Source organism: Lepidochelys kempii, chromosome 25, assembly GCF_965140285.1.
Source record: "Lepidochelys kempii isolate rLepKem1 chromosome 25, rLepKem1.hap1, whole genome shotgun sequence".
Taxonomy (NCBI): domain Eukaryota; kingdom Metazoa; phylum Chordata; order Testudines; family Cheloniidae; genus Lepidochelys; species Lepidochelys kempii.
In genome coordinates, this window is record NC_136404.1 from 14,251,196 (window position 1) to 14,272,026 (window position 20,831).

General features: G+C 53.7%; 1 protein-coding gene across 2 annotated transcripts in view; it reads right to left on the minus strand.

Moving 5' to 3' along the window:
- Window positions 1–10,602, minus strand: part of R3HDM4 (R3H domain containing 4) — a 32,514-nt gene extending 21,912 nt beyond the window's left edge. For both annotated transcript variants that reach the window (XM_073323707.1, XM_073323705.1), the window contains exon 1: window positions 10,458–10,602. In XM_073323707.1, coding sequence (XP_073179808.1) covers window positions 10,458–10,516 — 59 coding nt within the window. In that variant the 5' untranslated portion in view covers window positions 10,517–10,602. The remainder of the gene's footprint in view (window positions 1–10,457) is intronic.
- Window positions 10,603–20,831: the final 10,229 nt, after the last annotated feature.

Sequence of the window (20,831 nt, forward strand, 5' to 3'; positions counted from 1 at the left end):
GGTTTCCACACAGCAACAGGAGACACACATTTAAAAAAAAAATTAGAAAATTGCACAGCTGTAAAAACAAACAAACAAAAAAAACTGGCAGAAGGACCGGGGGCGCTGAAACTTTTTTTTTAATTGTTTGAAACTAACTACATTTCAATTGTCTCTTTAAACAGAGACTAGTTTGCAAGCTTACAGGAGCAGAGGACCACCAGTACTCCCACCCCCACCCCCTCCAATGCTGTTTCCTCCAGTTACTACACCCAGCTTTGTGTCATTGAGGTCCTGCTCTTCAGACCAACGGGGGCCTTCCTTGCACCTGGGGATGATCACAAGGGCACCCACGCAGCATCAGCCAGGTGAGTCACAACATTATGGTGCTTGGGGCCAAAGTTCATGCTCACTTTAAATCTATATCCTCAGCCTGGAGTACTGCAGATCGGAGATCGTCTCTCCCCACATCTCTCCAAGGTAGCCGGCAGTCGTCTTTTTACTCATCCTCATCAGGCCAAGGGCAGGAACCCCCTTGGTTCTAGGACTACCTTCCTGCAATAGAGCCACGAGAGTCCCACTGAAGCTGCCTTTGAGGCCTATTCTCTGAACTAGTGGATAGAGCACTGGACTGGGAATCAGGAGACCTGGGTTTTACACCTAGGCTCTGCCATTGGCCTGCTGCAGGAGTCACGTCAGATATGTGCCTCAGTTTCTGCACCTGTAAAATGGTGGTCTTCCTGCGTAAGGCACTTTGAGATCTACTGATGTGAAGCAATGCATAAAAAAAGGATTATTCAATTCCTGGCTCTGCCACTGACTCACTGTGTGACCTTGGGCAAGGCACCACCCTGGTCCCCCCTCCCACCCTTCATCTGTCTTGCCTATTTAGGCTGTGAAAATGCTGCACCCACTGAAGTCAACAGGAGTTTTTTGCTATGGATGTCAGTGGATCCAGGATTCCACCCTAAACTCTTTGGGGCAGTGATGGTCTCTCACGTGGCCCTTGTTTGGGTGTTACTGAACTCCAACTAACCCAGCTTTGATCCACTGAGATCTCTCCTTGCCAATCCCTTTCTGGGACTATTTTGTCTGCCCAGTTTAAGCTGTACGCTGGGGCCTCTGGCTAACGGTTTCATTTTGTTTGTATTATTTATAACATCCCAGGTACAGTAGAACCTCAGAGTTACAAACACCCGGCGTTACGAACTGACCGGTGAACCACACACCTCGTTTGGAACTGGAAGTACGCAATCAGGCAGCAAAGCAAAATACAGCACTGTACTATTTTAAACGTAAACTACTAAAAAAATGAAGGGAAAGCTTAAAAAAAAAAGACTTGACAAGTTAAGGAAACTGTTTCTGTGTTTGTTCCATTTAAATTAAGATGGTTAAAAGCAGGGGTTCTCAACCCTTTTTGTTCTGAGGCCCCCCTCAACATGCTATAAAAACTCCAGGGCTCAGCAGGGCTGGGGAGTGGGGAGGGAAAAATTCAGGGCTCCAGGCCAAGGGTGGGGCCACTGGGCATATGTATAGTTTGACTTCTATTTGGCGGGGAGGGGGGCAAAGGCCGGCAGGGCTCAGGCCAGCTCCGCACCGCACGGTCCCAGGAAGGGAGCGCCACCCCCACCCCGACTCACCTCAGCAGGTGGCACCCACCTGTCTGGGGCTATGTGCTGGTGGCTGCTCCCCAAGGGCTCTGCCAGCCCCGGAGCCGGCTCCCCACCTGGGTAGCTCTGATTGGCTGCATGAGGGGCTGGGAGCTGAGAAGCAGCCGCAACCCCAGGCCCCAGCAACAGACGGGGGAATGCCAGGGCTCCCCACTCCATGGCACCACCAGCCAGAGGAGCAGCTGCCCCTCACTGTCTGGCTCTGGCTTCCCTCCTAGGATCTGGCCTGAGGGAGGGTGCTGAAGGAGGAGGAGGTTGGGGGGGTGGAGCTGCCCCCAGGACTGCCCCACTGTAGGTAAGGCACTGCAGTTTGGGGGGGCAACACCCTCATGTCCCCTCAATTCTGCCCATGGGCTCAGGGTTTCAGCCCCATGCTGCTCCCGGCTTCGGGGGAGAGGGGGGAAGGAGAGCTCAGAGTTCCAGCCCCGTGCTGTCCCCAGCTTCAGCCCCATGGGGGTGCCAGGGATGGGGCTTCAGCCACACACCGCTCCCAGTTTCAGCCCCACGGGGGGGTGCTGGGGCTCAGGGTTTCAGCAGTGGGGCCCCACAGCCCCCCGAAAGGGCTCATGGACCCCCAGGGGGCCACAGACCTGCAGTTGAGAACCGCTGGTCAAAAGCAGCATTTTTCTTCTGCATAGTAAAGTTTCAAAGCTGTATTAAGTCAGTGTTGAATTGTAACCTTTTGAAAGAACCAGAACGTTTTGTTCAGAGTTACGAACAACCTCCATTCCCGAGGTGTTCGTAACTCTGAGGTCTTACTGTACTTTGAGATGGCGATTTGATGAGTAAGTCACAGCCCAACTGTGCACAGGTTGTAAAGAGCAATTTACAATTCATGACTCAACTTTATTTAAGATTTAAACCTGCTCCAGCCAGCCTGAGAATCCAAACACAAGCAGCATTGTGCTAGGGTCTGAGACCACGCCAGAGACTCCCAGCGACGGTCACTGCAGGCTACATTTAGTGTAAAGAGTAAATGACATAAATGACAACCAAAAAAACACCAAAAACAAATTAAGTTTCTAATAATCCCAGATATTCTTTAAAAAGAATGAAATTGTAATGCAGGGAGTGTCCTGAGAGCGTCCTGTCTGACTCCTGAAGTCTGACTACTCAGAAGGAAGAGACCTCGGGGTCCTTCAATCAAAGCAACTGCTATCTGGATCATGCTAATTCCATAGTGCATAAGGAAGAGTGGCCTCACATTTAAGGCATCGGATTGGGATTCAGGAGATCTAGGCTCAAAGCCTGGCTCTGCCACCAATTTCCTGTGTGGTTTTGGGCAAGACACTTAGTCTCTCTGTGCCTCAATTTCCCCATCAGTAAAAGGGTATTAGAATCCTTCATCTTTCCTGTTTAGATTGTAAACTCCTTGGGACATGGGCTGTCTCTCACTATGTGTCTGGATGTGCCATGCTACTGTAACTAATACTGGCTAAGAATTCCACAAACAGGTGACAGAGTAACAGCCGTGTTATGCATCCGATGAAGTGAGCTGTAGCTCACGAAGGCTCATGCTCAAATAAACTGGTTAGTCTCTAAGGTGCCACAAGTCCTCCTTTTCTTTTTACAAACAGGTGAGTTTGATCAGTCACACTTCCCAGTGACTGGCATATAATTCACTGGGGAAGACCAGGCAAGGGGAACATTGGGAACCTTCCACAGAAGTCACCTCTATTGTGGAGGTCTGGTACTTTAGCTCTAAGAGTCGTGCTTCAGTGGCAGCTTGAGGTCAATAACATAGGTGGATGGTTTAACCCTCCACATGTACTTATTCAGAAAGAGGAAAAGGCCCCTCCGCTGTAGCCCCAGGAGTATTGCCTGGCTCCACTGAATACTGCCAGTCTGGGGCCCCATTACACATCCCCCCTCATGAAATGTGCATTACATAAATGGGGGCATTGGCACAGCTCCCCTCACCATCTGGAAGATGGGAGGGTTGTGCTGGCAGGTTACCAATTGCAAACAGCACACAGGAATGGGTGGAAGGCAAGGTTTTTAATTGGCCTCCACGTCCTGATTTTTTCTTAAGCAGGGCCACACCAGGGAGAGAATCTCTATTGTAAAATCTCTCCCCCCTTCCAACTGGGGCAGGGACAGAGGGTCAGACACGATCTTGCAAAACAGAAGCAGGAAATTGGCGTGACGACAAACAGAAGGAGATGGAGAACCTTGCGCAGTGCTGTAGCTATAGAAGAGAAGTAGAACCTGCACAGATGTCTCTGATATAAGCATGGTTTAAAAAAAAAAAATCATCCCACACATATAGCTGAACTGGCTCATCATAAAGTTGACGTGCACAGAGCCAACAGGCTTCATTCAAGTGTCTCAAAACCTGTAGGCCTAGAGTTAGTACCAAATAGCTTGCTAAACCCAGGGTTGTGAGTTCAATCCTCAAGGGGGCCATTAAGGGATCTGGGGCAAAAACTGGGGATTGGTCCTGCTTTGAGCAGGGAGTTGGACTAGATGACCTCCTGAGGTCCCTTCCAACCCTGATATTCTACGTATTATACTGTTCAACCATTAAGTGGTACCATGTATAATACCAAAACCTGCCCTGGTAGTCCAGGGGCCTGTTGCATTATCTGAGATTTGTTTGACTTAAAGAGGATTTTGCAGAAGAGGAAAAATCCAAGACAATGCACGTTCTGAAATCCCCAATTTTAATGACACCTTAAGGCAGTCACAGTTCTCCATAGCAGGGCAAAGAAAAAAAAGAGGACTTTTCCCTCTGACCTCAGCTGGAAAAAAGTTTTTAGAAATAAACATGCAAGTTTCACCATAGAAGGCGTGTTCCAAGACTTTGGTGCCAAGTTTAATTTGCCTTGTGCTAGCAGGTTAGCTCTTGCCGTTCTGCCTGGTATCCTAGCAAAAAGCACCATACTTATAGGAAAGCTGGCAGGCTTTTCATCCTACTCTGAGACTATTTCTATGCAAGGGGAGCACTTTTGCACTGTCACTGATTAACCCTGTTCCTTAGAAGAATATTAGTGTGGAAAATCTACCCCGAGGCTGTTCTGCTGGAAGTTATGGTTTTGCAGTTCACCTTGTCTGTCAGGAATCAACACTTTCTTCTGATCTCTGCTTCCGGACTGGCACTTGGAAGGGTTTAATGTATCTGAAAGCATTCGTTCTAGTCTGCCAATTCAGCCCTCATCCAAGTCTTTCCCACATGACTTTAGTGGCAGATTTCAAGAAGCAGTAAACCTAGGGGAGAATGCTTTATCCCACTGGAAGGATGCTATTCCTCCCTGATAACACACAGCACAGCTTGCTAGCTCCAGCTGTTCTTAAGCTCATAGCTACTACGAAGACAGCATCGCCTAGACAGGGCACTGGACTAGGACTAAGGAGGCATGGGTTCAAGTCACAGGTCTGCCACTGGTTTGCCAGCTGACCTTAGGCAAGTCATTTCACCTGTGCCTCAGTTTTCCCCTACCTGTCAAATGGTGATAATGACCTACTTTGAAAGGGATGACTGGAAAGCAGGATACGTGAACTAGGTGTTAGTAGTAGCTACCGAACAGTTCAGGCAGGAAAAAATCCACACCAGAAGGTGACTGGCATGCCTTTTGAAGGTCCTGTCAGAGCGACAGACAACCGGTTTAATGCTATGTGGGAATCTACGATCTTCCCCCTCCCTGCCAGCTTTTAAATGGTAACAGATTCATTGTCAGCCTTGGAGACTCACGACCACGCAAGCCCCTCAGTAACAGGCCCTTCATTTTCAACCCGTGTCAGTAATAGCAGGTTGCCCAGATACTCCGACAGGCAGACCAGGCTCATCATCATGCCAAGGCCTGGTCACAACCTCTTAGAAAGATGGCAACATTTTTCTGGCAGCAGCGTGAAGCCAAGCTGCTTTTTCCTAGTCGTCCCAACCCCACCACTTGCTTGGCCAGCGCCTTCCAATCCTTTTCTCCACTTACACAACCAGCGGCCTAGAAAGGGGGCTAGTTCTTGTTACCACTCTTCTCTGCCCTGAAGAGCCCTTCTCCACACAGATCGCCTCGGTGCCAGCAGCTTCCCCCGGAGACGCTCTCTGCCGCTGTTCTTCAGCATCACAGCATGGACAGCATTGCTGCTTGAGCATGTAAAATCTCACCCATCACTGCTTTTTACTCTAAGAGCGAACACGTTCTCATCTCCCACCCTTTCGCCCCCCCCGGCTGGGTTTGGATTAAAAATAGGGGTGGGGAGCAGAGCACTCAGCACACTTGTGCAACCTTGAAGTCACTGCTCTAGAGTCCAGCATCTTGCAACAAACAGTCCAAACTTCCAGCCCTTTGAAATAGTTTTTGAGCCAATGCTAAAGCAAGCCACAAACCTCACAATGACACAGATTTCTGCATCACAGCTCAAAAACAGTTCCTTAATGCCCCCCCATCCCCCCGCAGGTTTAGAGGAAATCAGAGGAATCATCTGATTTCATTACAGGAGAGCTGTGAAACAGTTTCTGGCCTTTACTACTTTATGAACAGGATACGCTGGGAATGGTCCCAAACGCCCCTCACATTAGAAACTGGCTTTGCAGAATTGAGCCTCATGCATCAGCCCCAAGGAAGATTGCTGTTCATGCTAGGACAATAGCCATGGGAGCAGGGCTTCCCTATCCAGTATGGACAGCATCCTCCTTCTAGAAAGCCATCCTATATGGACTATAACCCCCAAGTACAACATGGCTTCCAGACAGATAGGATCTCTAGAGCCCTGCTGGCAACCAGGGTTTTACCCATTTTAGCCTGCACCCGCTAACTGTGGCTGATCCCCATAGCCAGGACCAAAGGGACAGGACGGTCCTGGGGCCATTTCTAACAGGAGCCTCCAACATGAAATTGGTCATTTCAGCAGATGACAGTGGCAGACTCAGTTTCCCCAACATACCCATGGAGGCAGGTCTGAGTCCCGGACACCCAACAGGCAGAACAAGGAGCACGGGGAGTCAGTAGCTCTGCACACTAAATGCAGAGAGACAGGGACTCCGTGTGACCCCAGGGCCAACTCATGCCCCCTCTCAATGTCCAGCTTCGCTCTCATGTAAGAGGTGGACGATGATGCTAACTTAACTCCATAAAAAGAAAAGGAGTACTTGTGGCACCTTAGAGACTAACAAATTTATTTCAGCATAAGCTTTCGTGAGCTACAGCTCACTTCATTGGATGCAAATAAATTTGTTAGTCTCTAAGGTGCCACAAGTACTCCTTTTCTTTTTGCGAATACAGACTAACACGGCTGCTACTCTGAAACTTAACTCCATAAAGTATCTGGTGACCTTGGATGAAAGGTGCTATAAATGCAGAGTGCAAACAATAATTAGTTAATTATCCGAGTAATAACCCTGTGTCCCTTATACACCCAATGCTTCCAGCCTGCTGTTAACTACGAATAGAAAACAAAAGGTCTCATGGTATAAAACATGTTACCATTTCCTGAGATTCATCTAACTCAGCTGGTTTCAGCCTTATCCATACTTGTGATCCCCCTCTACAACAGGAGCTTTCTGGGACCTTCCCCACAATCTAGCCCTGACAAATCACAGGGTAGTTACAACACCCAAGGTTCATTTCCAACTCCCAGGTCGAGACCCCAGGATCTAAAACCAGCTCTGGTGGACAGCCTGAGGTCTGATTCTCCTTCGCCTTAGACTGTGGAGAGGAAGGATTGTTTAGTGATTAGAGCACTGAACTCTGGAACTCAGGAGACCTGGGTTCAATTCCCAGCTCTGACACACCTCAGGCAAGTCTCTTGGTTGCTATGTGCTTCAGTTTCCTCTCTAAAATAGAGAATCCTTCCCTACCACACAGGGGGGTTGCCCGAGTAAATACATCAAGTCTTCGAAACTATGGGAACGGGGGCCACAGAAATACACATCTAAACCCCTGGACCACAGAAATACATAGCCACAGCTGTGCTGACCTCACCCCCTAGCACAGACGCTATGGTCCTATAACCCCCAGAGTGCAGACAAGCCCTAAACTAGACAGACTGTGGTGTCATTTACACTGTTTCCATATGAACATGTTATGCAACCATCCTGGTTGGGGACAGAATACCCACCTAGGACTGCTACATTCAGTGCAAAGCAGGGAAGCACTGGGCTGGGGAATCCCACAGGCAGGAGGTCTCAGGGTTGTCTATATGAGACGGTTGCACCGGTTTTATTCCAGGTGTTACCTGAAACCAATGTACTTAAACCGGTGCAAAAGGCTGTGGTGTGAACACTTATCCCAGTTTAAGCCAGGCAGCTTGTTTCAATTTAGCTTAAAATCAACTGGGAACTGAACAAAAAAAAAAAAAAAAAAAAGATTCTCCAGAGGAATTTGCCTCAAATTAACTTAAACTGGAGCAACTTCTGCATTTAAACAAGGCCTAACACTTTCAGGGCTGTCCTGCATCACAGAGGCAGATAGCTGGATCACGGGCCCTTTGGAGCTTCAACGAGCCCTACCCAGAGCAAGGTGAAAGGTATTTGCATTCCCTGGTCGGATGATCGGAAGGGAGGAGGAAACAAGAGTAATGACTTTCTGGGTGTCACCAAGACAGAAGGGTGGGGGGGAGGGAGTGGCCTTAGCACCTGTGCCCGGTGAAGCAGAGGCCCTAGACCTGTATGGGACCAAGGTCTCCTTGTAGGGGGAAATGAGGCAGAGGAAACCATTGGCTGTTCCAGTCTCTATAGGGTATCAGGACACCCTCTTCTCTGTAGATCTGAGCACCTGTCAACTGGGCATTAAGCAAAATGACTGACATCCACCAGAGGCTCAGTAACGTGCGGCCTGGGCTCAGTCCCCATGGGGTGCAGGCTTGGGCCACAGCGCTGTGGGGCGCACAGCCTTGAGACCAGAAGACTGGAGCCATTCAGGTTCACCCGCCTGGGGGTGGGGGCAGTTCCTCTTTTCTGTCTGTCCCCCTTGGGGCTTACAAGGGGTGGGGTAATATGGTACCAGAGAAGGGTGAAGGATACTAAAATTTATCACCACTAGGGAGAGTGATGCCCCCACCCTCAGAGAGGGGGAATCTGACCAGGTGTGGGGACTGAGCCCCTCCCTCCCTGGGGTTAGGGGGCCGAGAGAGGGGATCTCTCTTATGTGGGAGGGAAACAACCCCCAGAACCCCCACCCTGAAAGGTGGGATGATCTCCCCTGTGTAGACAGGGACACCCCCCACCCCCAGGAAAAGGAGATCTCCCCTGTGTGGAGAGGGAACCCGCCCCCAGGCTGCCCCCCCTCCCAGGGAAGGGGGCTCGGGATCTCCCTGGGGGGCAGAGAACCCCCACTCTGGCTGCACCCGAGAAGGGGAAGAGTTCTCCTGTATATGGACCCCTGGGGAAGGGAGTCCCCCAGGGACAGACAAGGGAACCCCCCGGGCTGCCCCCCCCGGCAGAGCCCCCCTCCCAGGGACGGACGGGGGAACCCCCCGGGCTGCCCCCCCCCGGCAGGGCCCCCCTCCCAGGGACGGACGGGGGAACACCCCGGGCTGCCCCCCCCCGGCAGGGCCCCCCTCCCAGGGACGGACGGGGGAACCCCCTGGGCTGCCCCCCCCGGCAGGGCCCCCCCCCAGGGACGGACGGGGGAACCCCCGGGCTGCCCCCCCCCGGCAGGGCCCCCCCCCAGGGACGGACGGGGGAACCCCCCCGGCAGGGCCCCCCCCCAGGGACTGACGGGGGAACCCCCCCGGCAGGGCCCCCCCCCAGGGACTGACGGGGGAACCCCCCCGGCAGGGCCCCCCCCCGGCAGGGCCCCCCCCAGGGACGGACGGGGGAACCCCCGGGCTGCCCCCCCCGGCAGGGCCCCCCCCAGGGACGGACGGGGGAACCCCCCCGGCAGGGCCCCCCCCGGCAGGGCCCCCCCCAGGGACGGACGGGGGAACCCCCGGGCTGCCCCCCCCGGCAGAGCCCCCCCCCAGGGACGGACGGGGGAACCCCCGGGCTGCCCCCCCCGGCAGAGCCCCCCCCCCAGGGATGGACGGGGGAACCCCCGGGCTGCCCCCCCCGGCAGAGCCCCCCCCCCAGGGACGGACGGGGGAACCCCCGGGCTGCCCCCCCCGGCAGGGCCCCCCCCAGGGACGGACGGGGGAACCCCCCGGCAGGGCCCCCCCCAGGGACGGACGGGGGAACCCCGGGCTGCCCCCCCCGGCAGGGCCCCCCCCAGGGACGGACGGGGGAACCCCCGGGCTGCCCCCCCCGGCAGGGCCCCCCCCAGGGACGGACGGGGGAACCCCCCGGCAGGGCCCCCCCCAGGGACGGACGGGGGAACCCCGGGCTGCCCCCCCCGGCAGGGCCCCCCCCAGGGACGGACGGGGGAACCCCGGGCTGCCCCCCCCGGCAGGGCCCCCCCCAGGGACGGACGGGGGAACCCCCGGGCTGCCCCCCCCGGCAGAGCCCCCCCCAGGGACGGACGGGGGAACCCCCCGGCAGGGCCCCCCCCAGGGACGGACGGGGGAACCCCCGGGCTGCCCCCCCCGGCAGAGCCCCCCCCAGGGACGGACGGGGGAACCCCCGGGCTGCCCCCCCCGGCAGAGCCCCCCCCAGGGACGGACGGGGGAACCCCCGGGCTGCCCCCCCCGGCAGGGCCCCCCCCAGGGACGGACGGGGGAACCCCCGGGCTGCCCCCCCCGGCAGAGCCCCCCCCCCAGGGACGGACGGGGGAACCCCCGGGCTGCCCCCCCCGGCAGGGCCCCCCCCAGGGACGGACGGGGGAACCCCGGGCTGCCCCCCCCGGCAGGGCCCCCCCCAGGGACGGACGGGGGAACCCCCGGGCTGCCCCCCCCCCCGGACGGATGCGGGGGACCCGGGGTCCCCGCCCCACTCACAGGTAGGGCTCCTCCGGGGCCCTCCCGCCTCCAGCCTCCCGGCCCGTCAGCACCACCATGGCGGGGCCGGCCGAGGGAGGCGGCCGCGCGGCTCCGCTCCGGATAAAGCGGCCGCGGTGCCAGCCCCGGGGCTCCCCCCCCCGGAAACCGCGTCAGCGGCGGGGCGGGCCCGGGGGTTAACCCCTGCGGGCCCGGGGCGGGGCAACAGAGACAGAGGGGGCAGCCGGGGGGGAGGCAGGACGGGATGGGGCAATAGAGACGGGGCAGCAGGGCCTGGGGGGGCAGGATGGCCTGGGGGTGCGGCAGGTCGTGGGGCAGTAGAGACAGAGGGGCAGCAGGGCCTGGGGGGGGGCAGCAGAGGACGGGGGGGTAATAGGGCGAAAGGGGCAGGAGGGCCTGGGGTGGGGCAGGGCGTGGGGCAATAGAGACAGAGGGGCAGGAGGGCCTGGGGGTGCGGCAGGGCGTGGGGCAATAGAGACAGAGGGGCAGCAGGGCCTGGGGGGGCAGCAGAGGACGGGGGGGTAATAGGGCAAAAGGGGCAGCAGGGCCTGGGGTGGGGCAGGGCGTGGGGCAATAGAGACAGAGGGGCAGCAGGGCTTGGGGGTGCAGCAGAGGATGGGGGGCAGGATGGCCTGGGGGGGAGTGTAGCATGGAAGAGGGGTGCAGCGTGGCTTGTGGGCAGGATGGGGCGTAAGGGCAGCAGACCCAGGGCAGGAAGCCATGGGGGGGGGGCGTGGGTTGGGGCAGGGAATGGGGCGGGAGCAGGGAGCTCAGCAGAGCATGGGGGTGGGGAGCATAGTTTCGGGGCAGCAAAGTTTGGGGCAAAGGCTGCAAGGTGTCCCGGAGCACAGCAAAGGCTTGTGGCCTAGCACAGTTCTTACACACACACACACCTGTGCACCCACACAGTCAGACAGGTGAGGCCCTGGGGGAGACGGTGGGACAGGTTGGGGGGCAATGCCATCCATAGGCTCAGTTCTACCTCTCTCGGACCCTAATGGTTTTACCTACCTGGGCTTCCCCAAGGTCTGGCCAAGATTAGGGCCACCATATTTCCCAAAGGGAAAAGGCGACACCGCGTGGGGTTGGCCCGAGCTGCTCGCCCGGGCCCCCCTCCCTGCATGGGGCTGGCGTCGCTGCTCACCCAAACCCTGCCTGCCCCATGCGCCAGGCTGGGGCTGGTGTTGCTGCTCGCCAGAGCCCTGCCTGCCCCCTGCCTCCCACCCTGCTCAGGACTGGCATTGCCACTCACCACCCTCCCCGGACACATACTCCCGCATCCCAGGGTTTTGGACCAAAGTGGCCATTTTGTCCCGTTTGCTCTTGCCAGCTTGCCCGGGACAGCTTAAAGAAGGGACAGTCCCGGCCAAACCGGGATAGATGGTCACCCTAGCCAAGACAATGGTGACAGTGGGTTGGCAGAACGTGCGGAAATCATGAAAGAAGTGACACCTGCTCCAGAAACTGAGGGTCCTTTGTTGAGGGGAGTCAAATCATTAGTGTCCTTTGTGCCCTGCGGCTCCAAAGCTGCTTTTGGAATCCCCAGTGAGCAGCCAACATACCATGGAGACTGTGCCCTTCCCTCCCTGACTATGCCATTTGGACCCTCCGCCTGCTCCCCTGTAAGATCATTTGGAAACACCAGCTGGACCACGTTACGCTGGAGAGGCCTCTCGCCTTCAGTTTCTTTGTGGGTTTCAGTGTATAAAGCCCTCTATGGCCTGAGTCCTGGTTTAGACAGTTTGGGACCTCAGAGTCTACCTCTCCCTCTTTATGCTCCATCTCCACAGTTGAGATCGGTTGGCAAACTATTGCTAACAGTTGCCAGTTCTGAATTCTGGAAGGGGCACTGGGCGTTCGGGGCCACGTGTCTACACTGGGAATGCTCTCCCTCTGTATTAGACCAGCAAAGCGCTCCTAGTGTGGACACAGCTCTATTGGCAAAGCTGTCCTTTTGCCAGCTTACCTTAATCTACATGCAGCCCGAGTAATACACGCTATTCCATTAAAAGCACTGCTTTGCCAGTACAACTGCGTCTACACTAGAGGCCTGCGCCAGCCCAGCTCAGGCAGTCTGCCAGCTACGTTGGACAAAATCTATAGTGTGGACGTGGCCTGTGCGGGGGGACAGCCTCTGCCCTGGAATTTGTTCCCCCAGGAGTCTGACAGAATCTGAGTTTGTGGACCTTTATCCTGTTTTGTGCCTGAGAGGCTGGTTTGGATGGTTGGGCTTTGACATCCTTGAATGGAAAGTGCTAGGATGGGATGTGCGCTATTACTCAATCCAGAGGAGGGTTCTATGGCAGCACAGTTAAGCTGGCTCACTGCCCAGGCCATCTGAAGCAGAGTTTGTGATGAAAACCGTGTGCAGCAGAGCTGCACCAAGCAGGGCTGTTGTGTGTGTGATGCCGCTTTCCTCAGCTTCACCTTGGTTTCATTATTTTTTCAGCAAGATGGGCCTACAGGCCTTTTGCCCTGCAGTGGCTGAAAATGAAAATGATATTTGTGTTTGCAGCTGTACTGAGTTTGCTTTGACATTGACATACCGTTAACCTCCTATATTCGCTCTCGGTTCCCCCTCTTTCCATTCCCAGGGCTGTACTTTCTACCTAGAAATGTGCCCTCTCAATCACACGGGTGAATTAAAGGTATGATAGAGTCACAAGAAGTTCAGAGAAACATCCCACTTTTGAATACTGCTGCAAACTCCCTGGGTTTCCAAAACTGGGCTGGGAATCTGTCAGTCTAGTTGCCAGCACCACTGTATCCGAGCATCTACTCGTGTCTCTGAGGCCTTGTCTACAGAGGAAAATTTACCAACAGAACTATCCTGATGTAATTAGACTGCTGTAGTTATCGTTATAATAAGATTCCAAGGTGGTCACTCTGTCTGTGTGTGGCCAGGGATTCATGGAGATTGGGGGTGGCTCTTATATTTTCCAGACTGGTTCTGTCATGTCTTGCAAACAAGCTGGACTGTAGCGATGAACCCAAACCCTGGATCTTTATCTTGAACTTGAAGCAAGTTCAGCTCCAGACCTGAATTTCATGGTCTAGGCGTAGCTCTATAATGGATCGATCCAGAGCCCTGGATCCAAACTTTGGGGAAGTTTGGATTTGAATCCTGAGCCAAAATCCACAGGTGGAGCCCACTTCTAGTACACAGGAAGGGATTCCTTTCCCTTCTCTGCCCATCCCTGTATCCCAGTTATAGGGTAGTAAGGATCAGCAGGAGTCGGACAGAGCTAATAGTTTCCTAAATGAGACGCGCTCTATACACAGCAGTCCTCTCCCATCCTCCCCTTCCCTGCTTTCACAAAGCTCTCATGGACGCAGTTTACTGAGCCTCCCGCTATCTGTTGAGTTCTGCTGTGAATAGTTGCATCTGTATTTCATACCCTTCCCTCTCATACCAGGCAGAAAAGTGATCGTTCATATTGAACTACCTAGGTACCACCGTGTGGCTGTGGCTGGGTACATACCTCCATGTGTCTGTGCTGCTGGAGGGGTTAGCCTCCTGGCATGTCTGGGCATGGGATGTGGCAGCTGCTGAGCAGTACAAGCCAGCACTCTTCAGTCTTTTAGGACAGGAAGCAGCAGCCTGCAGCCAGTTGAAACGGCAAGAGGAGGAAATTTCACCAGTTACCTATATTGGAAACCCTCGTCTTACATAAAGGCCCCGAACCATGGAAGTTAGGAGCCTAAATACCATTGAGGATCTGGGCCAACGTCTCCTGTGACCTTTAACAAATTAACAGTGTGCCAGATATATGTATCATGTGTACAATACATCCCCCCCATAAACAAAATAAGTTTGGAGATGCCATTACCAATGTTCCTGCTTCATAACAGCATTAGGACATGCCATAGTCCTTCCATTCTGGGTTTAAATCTTCTTTATCTGGAGCGACACAGCCATGGTATCATCTGGTGATTGTATTTGTGTTGATTGTACTCTTCAGTCTGCCCAGTGAGTAGTTCTAAGGGCTTTTTTGTATCACAGTCAGTGTTTTCTTCACTTGCTCTTTTAGCATCACAAATCATATTTTTGTCAACAGGTGTGATTGCACCCATATGAACAGTCCTTGGCTGTCTGCAGATTCACCTAACTAATTGTCCATTCTCTGTCTGAATTGCATATTACCTGAGTTGATCTGCTAGTTACATCACCATGCCAGGGGGCCACTGACCCCTTAAATTTTGCATAATTATGATGGAGTTTTTTTGTGAGATTTCAGAGTTCTGGCATTTATAACATAGAATGATTTCAGTTGTCATCCATCCATCCATCCAGCTCTGTTTTATTTTGTTGTGATCTGCAGCTCTAGGCATTAAAAGAGACTCCTTCACAAGTAAAAACTAAAAAAATAAATTAAATAAACAACCCCAGTGAGGACCTCAGTGTTGCATCTCATCCCCTTGTTGTATACTAACATCAATCTGAATCCCTTATCAGAGCACCGGCTGCTGAGTTGCCAACAGCATACTTTACATGCCCATAGGGACACAAAGGAAACATAAGAGGAATGCTGGACCAGATCCTCAGCACGACCCCACTGATGTGAGTGGAGTTGTGACATACTGACAATATCCTGGACAAACCTTATGAAGTTAAGATAAACTCTAGTGAATTAATGTTAACCTGACTGAATTAGCTGTCAGACCTCTGGGGCCATTGTGTTAAAAGTGAAAATTGTGTATGTGCTATTGTGGAATTGTCCGTAATGCCTGTAGGAGGAGATGGATGCTAATATAGGTCCTCCAGTATCAGTCTCTTGGAAGCCACCCCCAGGATCTCTTTTCGATCGGGTGTTCTGGTCGAAAACCGGATACCTGGTTACCCTACCCAAGAGAGGTGACAGCCAGGGGAGCAGGAAGCCTGGGAGTGGGTGACCTGGCTGGACCACTGAAGGGAAATACAGGTGCACTTGCCCTGAATTGCGACAGGAGTAATCCCAGCTATGGATCTGGCCCATGGTTTTCTTGTTTTTTGCTCGTTTCAGAGTTAGCGGCGTGGCTTGTTTTCTGAGGATTTTGCTGCTGTAATTACAGGTTTCAGCCAGAGGAAAGGAGCCTCTGTGCTGAAGTGGTATATTAAAAAAAACACTCTTTTAATTTCAGAGGTTCACACTCTGCAGCCTGTTGGTCTTGTTATCTCAGCAAATATCCCCTCTCCCTCCAATCTCTGCCGAAGGTTTAACAACTTATAACCAAGCAGGTTCTGAAAGGTGTCAGGCAAAATAAAGATCACCAACAACCTCAGCCAAGTCTAGGCATCCCCTCCTTCACCCGCTGATGGGAAGGACAGAATGCCACAACTCTCCAATCCCTGGGGGGCTGCCCATTAAACAACACCTCCAGAGGAACAGCAGAATGTTAGTGCTGGCTGTCCACCTGTAGGCTCCGAGGAACCCACCTCTCATCCTCTGCTCCCTGCAAAATGCTGGAGGCCAAGCTATTGTGCAGCCAGCAGGAACCAGACAGTAGGATGCGGTTTCTTGATTCCAGTTCAAATCATCCATCTCCTGCTTGCGGTAAGTTTCAGAGTCATGGCGAAGGGATAGGAAGTTGGCCAGGGTATGTTTCCAAGCCCCTATGTAATAGGCCAGCAGCATCTGGCTGGTGGTAGGTGTTAAAGCTGCTGGGAAAGGGTTAAGTGGGTTTAGCTGCCTCACTGAAGCAGGTGGCTCACTACCCCACCTGGATGTGAGAGGGGTGGGAGTGAAAGTCTGGGGAGAGAAGATCTAGGGTGTGGGCTGAACAGTGCAGAGGGAGGAACTCTAGGAGCGGCCAAGCCTGGGGTGATGGTTTAAGGTGAAAGTTATGTGGCCTTATTAACAAGGAAATGAATAATGATTAACTTCAGCAGGAAGGCGAGTTTGTGGCCCTGTGAAGTGTGTGGACTATGTTTTTGAGGAGGTCAGGACATGCTCACCTCCTGAAAATAGGGATTTATAAAGGAAACTGCCTTTCTTGCTACAGCATCACTCCTGGACTTTATAAAGACTTCGGCTGCAGCTGGCTTGTGTGTGTAGTGCCCAGTGGCCCACAGCAAAAGTCTTTAAAAGCCATGCAGCCACTTTAAGGCACCTTTATAACAACTAATTACCTTCCCCTTGGAGGAAAGCTGCACAGCTCTGTTCTTCCTTTGGGCTGGGAAAGAGAGAGAGAAGCAGAACGGCCTGCAGAGAAAATTGTCTTCAGAGGAAAGAACAGGCCTCTTTACTAGCGATTTAAACAGTCGGCTCCGTTCCCTTTTATATCTGGCGGAGGCAGGAACAACCTGTTCACTGCACTGCTAAGAGATGGGACCGTGGGCGATGGGTAGCATGGGCAGGGGAAGGCTGTGCCTTGTGTGGCCCTGCCCACACTCCACCCCGAGGCCCCCTCCTGCCTGTTTCCAGTTCCCTTCCCGCTCTCCTGTGGCCAAGAGGCTGGGGAGGCAGGCTGGGGCTGGTGCACACAAGGCCCGGGGCACCGGGGCTGGGCTACCCTGCGCCGCCTGTCCGTACGCCCAGCGTTCCAGGACTGGGGGTGCTCAGGGGGGCCGGTGGCCACACGGGGGGGGGGTGCTCCGGGCTCTGGCAGGTGAGGGGGGGTCAGAAGGGGAGGAGCGGGGCAGAGGTGGAGGGGCTGGGAGCTAGCCTCCCCCAACAACACAGTCACCCACCGCCCATGGATGGGCCTCTCTGTGCATGAAGGGAGAAAAGGGGCTTTAAACTACCTTTGCCCCCCTCATATTCTGGGACCATGCCAGAGCCTGCTCAACCCCTGGTGTAAATTACTAACTCACAACTGACTTGCTATGGCCCGGTAAGGCCGTGCATTCTGGCCATCCCCCCAATCCACTCCTATCCTGGGAGCGGGACATAAAGCCCTTCTGCCAGACCGGCACTGGGCCTTACGCATGGGGGATTCTCGGGGGGCCATGTTCCCCCGCTTTCAGGCCTCTTTCCACGGCATAGAGAGGCCTTAATGTAAGAGAGAATGAGGGCCATCAGGTGTAAGGTTTGTAAAATGAGAATATCCCCGATGCCAGAGGAAACCCTTGGTGGCTGAGGGAAAGGAATGGGGTGTCTGTCTATGGATCTTGACTCCAGCTCCCTTCTATGCAGCCAAGATAGAGTAATGAGAAGTTTTTCTCCCGCCGTCTTCTCCTACATGTTCAACATTTGCTGATTTTTTTTTTTAAGGGCCACAGTAAGTTTTCACCTCTTGCCCTTTGCTGCCAAGTCAGAGGAACAAAGACCACAGGCTGGATTAAGCCCTACCTGCACATTTAGTCAAGTCTTGACATTGTCCTCAGGTTTGGGAAATATCCCCATTTCCACGAATTCCAATCAGCGGCGTGGGGTTTTATTCCACGAGAGAGACTCACCCTGGCAAGGAAGTGAGTTAGAGGCAGAAACTGAGACTCCCATCACTGCTAAACTTTCAACACTTGCTATTGCACGACTCCCTTGAATTTAGGCTGGGATGTTTCTCTTCTGCAGAAACATCCTAGATTAAAATTTGGACCCCCACCTTGGAAGGATGGTCCGGTGGCAAAGGCACTGGACTAGAACTCAAGCTAGGTAGGCTCCGTCCCAAGCTCTGCTACAGACTCCATCAGTGATCTTGGTCAAGTCACTGAAGGCTTGTCTGTTCAAACAGTTAATGCATGACAAGCAGGGTGTAAAACTAGGCTGTGTGCACTCCACTCCTGGGCACTAAAGGTGCTGCGGTGTGCTTTGAAACGGGGTAAATGCAAGAGCAGTGGGGAAACCTTCGAGCGCAGCAGCATGGTCCACCTGGACAATTAAAGGCCAGCAGTTAGCAGGAGGTAGTGTTACACCTCAGCTTGCCGCGTACTAACTGTTAGTATAGCCAACCCCTAAGTCTCTCTGTGCCTCTGTTTCTCCTTTGTTGGGAAAAAAAGAGGACAACAGCACATCCCGTCCTCTCAGGGGATTGCAGGGAAAAACACTGTGAAGACTGTGAGGTATTTGGATTATACAGCAAGTGAGCCATAGAAGCACTTCAGCTAGGTAGATGCAGCTCACTGTATGAGCCTTTTGTTGTGCATTTTCTCTAGTGACTGTTGTGTTTCCATCTCTGGAGAAAGCACGTTGAGGCAAAGAGCCTGTAAGCGACATTTTCTCCACCTCTCCTCCATTATTCAGCCTCATGCCTGCCAATCCCCCCAAGACGTCCTGGATTTCCTTTGTTGCCTCGTGTTATTTATTTTGATAGCGAGCCAGACGCAGTTAATCCTTCTGGTCCACGGCAGGGAAAACATCACCGGCTGTGTCAGAATCGCGCAAACGGAAGCCAAGGCCCTCGGGCAGAGCAGGGATTCAGAAGGTGAAAAGGGCCTCCCGCAGTCTCTCAGCAACCCCCTGAGGGACGGGCATGAAGGGTGGCCTCCTCTCTGGTTTGGGCCAAATGCAGAGGTGAGAAGTGAGGTGGTAGATGTTAAACTCCCTTATGCTACATTATTAGGATGATCTGTAGTCTGGTAACACCGAGGAGCCTGCACAGACACAGGCCAAGCACCCAGCCCGTCTTTACAATCTAAGTGTAAGACAAGTGAGAACCAATGGATATAGACAGACAGGGAGTACAAGGAAGCACTCTTGGTCGGCACTCACCCTCCCTTAGGCTTTCAGGCCCCGATTCAGGAAACCACTGACGCACGGGCTTAAAGTGCTGTCCTGCAGAGGTCTGTTTTCCTGACTCCAGGCTTCAGACCACCCTTAGATCTACTCACACCCCCATGCCCCCGTGTAAAGCCTTTGGTGTCACTCGCACGGTGAGGTGGGGGACATTAAAGCAAGGAGAGGGCTACTTGAATCTACTTTGTCTTACATCCATCTGCTCATTGCTGTCTAGCTGCACACCTCTGCCCTGCTCCCCACTGCATTTGTCACACTAGACTCATGCCGTAGGACAAATTCAGAAGGGATGTTAAAAGGAGGGAGAGAGGGAGGGTTACACACTGGAAAGTGGATGGGGATTTACATAAGTCTTGAGTGGACGTAGGCTGAGCTGGGACCTCTACGCTGTTGGGACAGGAACACGTGTCATTTCCCCCTGTTTCGTGCTCACCTCTGAAACTGGCCATGCAGCACCCATAGAATCATAGAAGATCAGGGTTGGAAGAGACCTCAGGAGGTCATCTAGTCCAACCCCCTGCTCAAAGCAGGACCAATCCCCAACTAAATCATCCCAGCCAGGGCTTTGTCAAGCCAGGCCTTAAAAACTTCTAAGGATGGAAATTCCACCATCTCCCTAGGGAACCTATTCCAGTGCTTCACCACCCTCCTTGTGAAATAGTGTTTCCTAATATCCAACCTAGACCTCTTCCACTGGCAACTTGAGACCATGGCTCCTTGTTCTGTCATCTGCCACCACTGAGAACAGCTGAGATCCACCCTCTTTGGAACCCCCTTCAGATAGTTGAAGGCTGCTATCAAATCCGCCCTCACTCTTCTCTTCTGCAGACTAAACAAGCCCAGTCCCTCAGCCTCTCCTCATAAGTCATGTGCCCCAGCCCCCTGATAATTTTCGTTGCCCTCCGCTGGACTCTCTCCAATTTGTCCACATCCCTTCTGTTGTGGGGGCCCCAAAACTGGACACAGTACTCCAGGTGTGGTCTCATCAGTGCTGAATAGAGGGGAATAATCACTTCCAGCCTCAAGCTGTCTGTGGTGCAGTTTGCACTGCAGGGACATATGTGAGCAAAGGCTTATCCCCTTTGTTACTTTGAGCTTGTTGCCACCCCACGGAACCTCCTGACGGTGAGGCACGGTGCTGCAGACTCTCTGCCTCAGTTTCTCCAACCAGCATTTCCAGCCTCCTCTGGTGGTTTATGTGGTTCAGCCTTCCAGCCTGGCCAAGTTCAATCCCCTTCCGGGAGGGCAGAGTCCAAGGTCATAACCCAAGCAAGTGCAAAATGAAAGTTTTGTCCCTGCGGGGCCTAGTTCTAAGTGTAGCCTCTTTAGGGTCATGCATCCCTGCACCCTCTGGGCTCAGATCTCAGTTGCTTTCCTGCTGCTGCTGGTGGGAGATGCCATTGTCAGGGCCTGGCTTAAGAACCTTTGGCAGGTCCCCAGGTCCCTCCTAATAGTTCCCCATCAGGGCCTGCCTTCCCTCCCCACTTCCGGGCTCCAAACCAGCTTCTCTCACCATTGATCTGCTCTCATCCCCCGAGGAGTGGGCTCTCTCCTTTCTTGCCTCTACAGGTGGGTGCGGGGAGGGGGCTGATAGAAGCTCATTAACCCTTCCAGGTCCGTGTGGGGTTTGTCTCCATTCCATACTGTGACTCTTTGAGAGCCGAATCCAAAGATGACTGAAGCCAAGTGGAGCCTTTGCATTGATTCCTGGGAGCTTTGG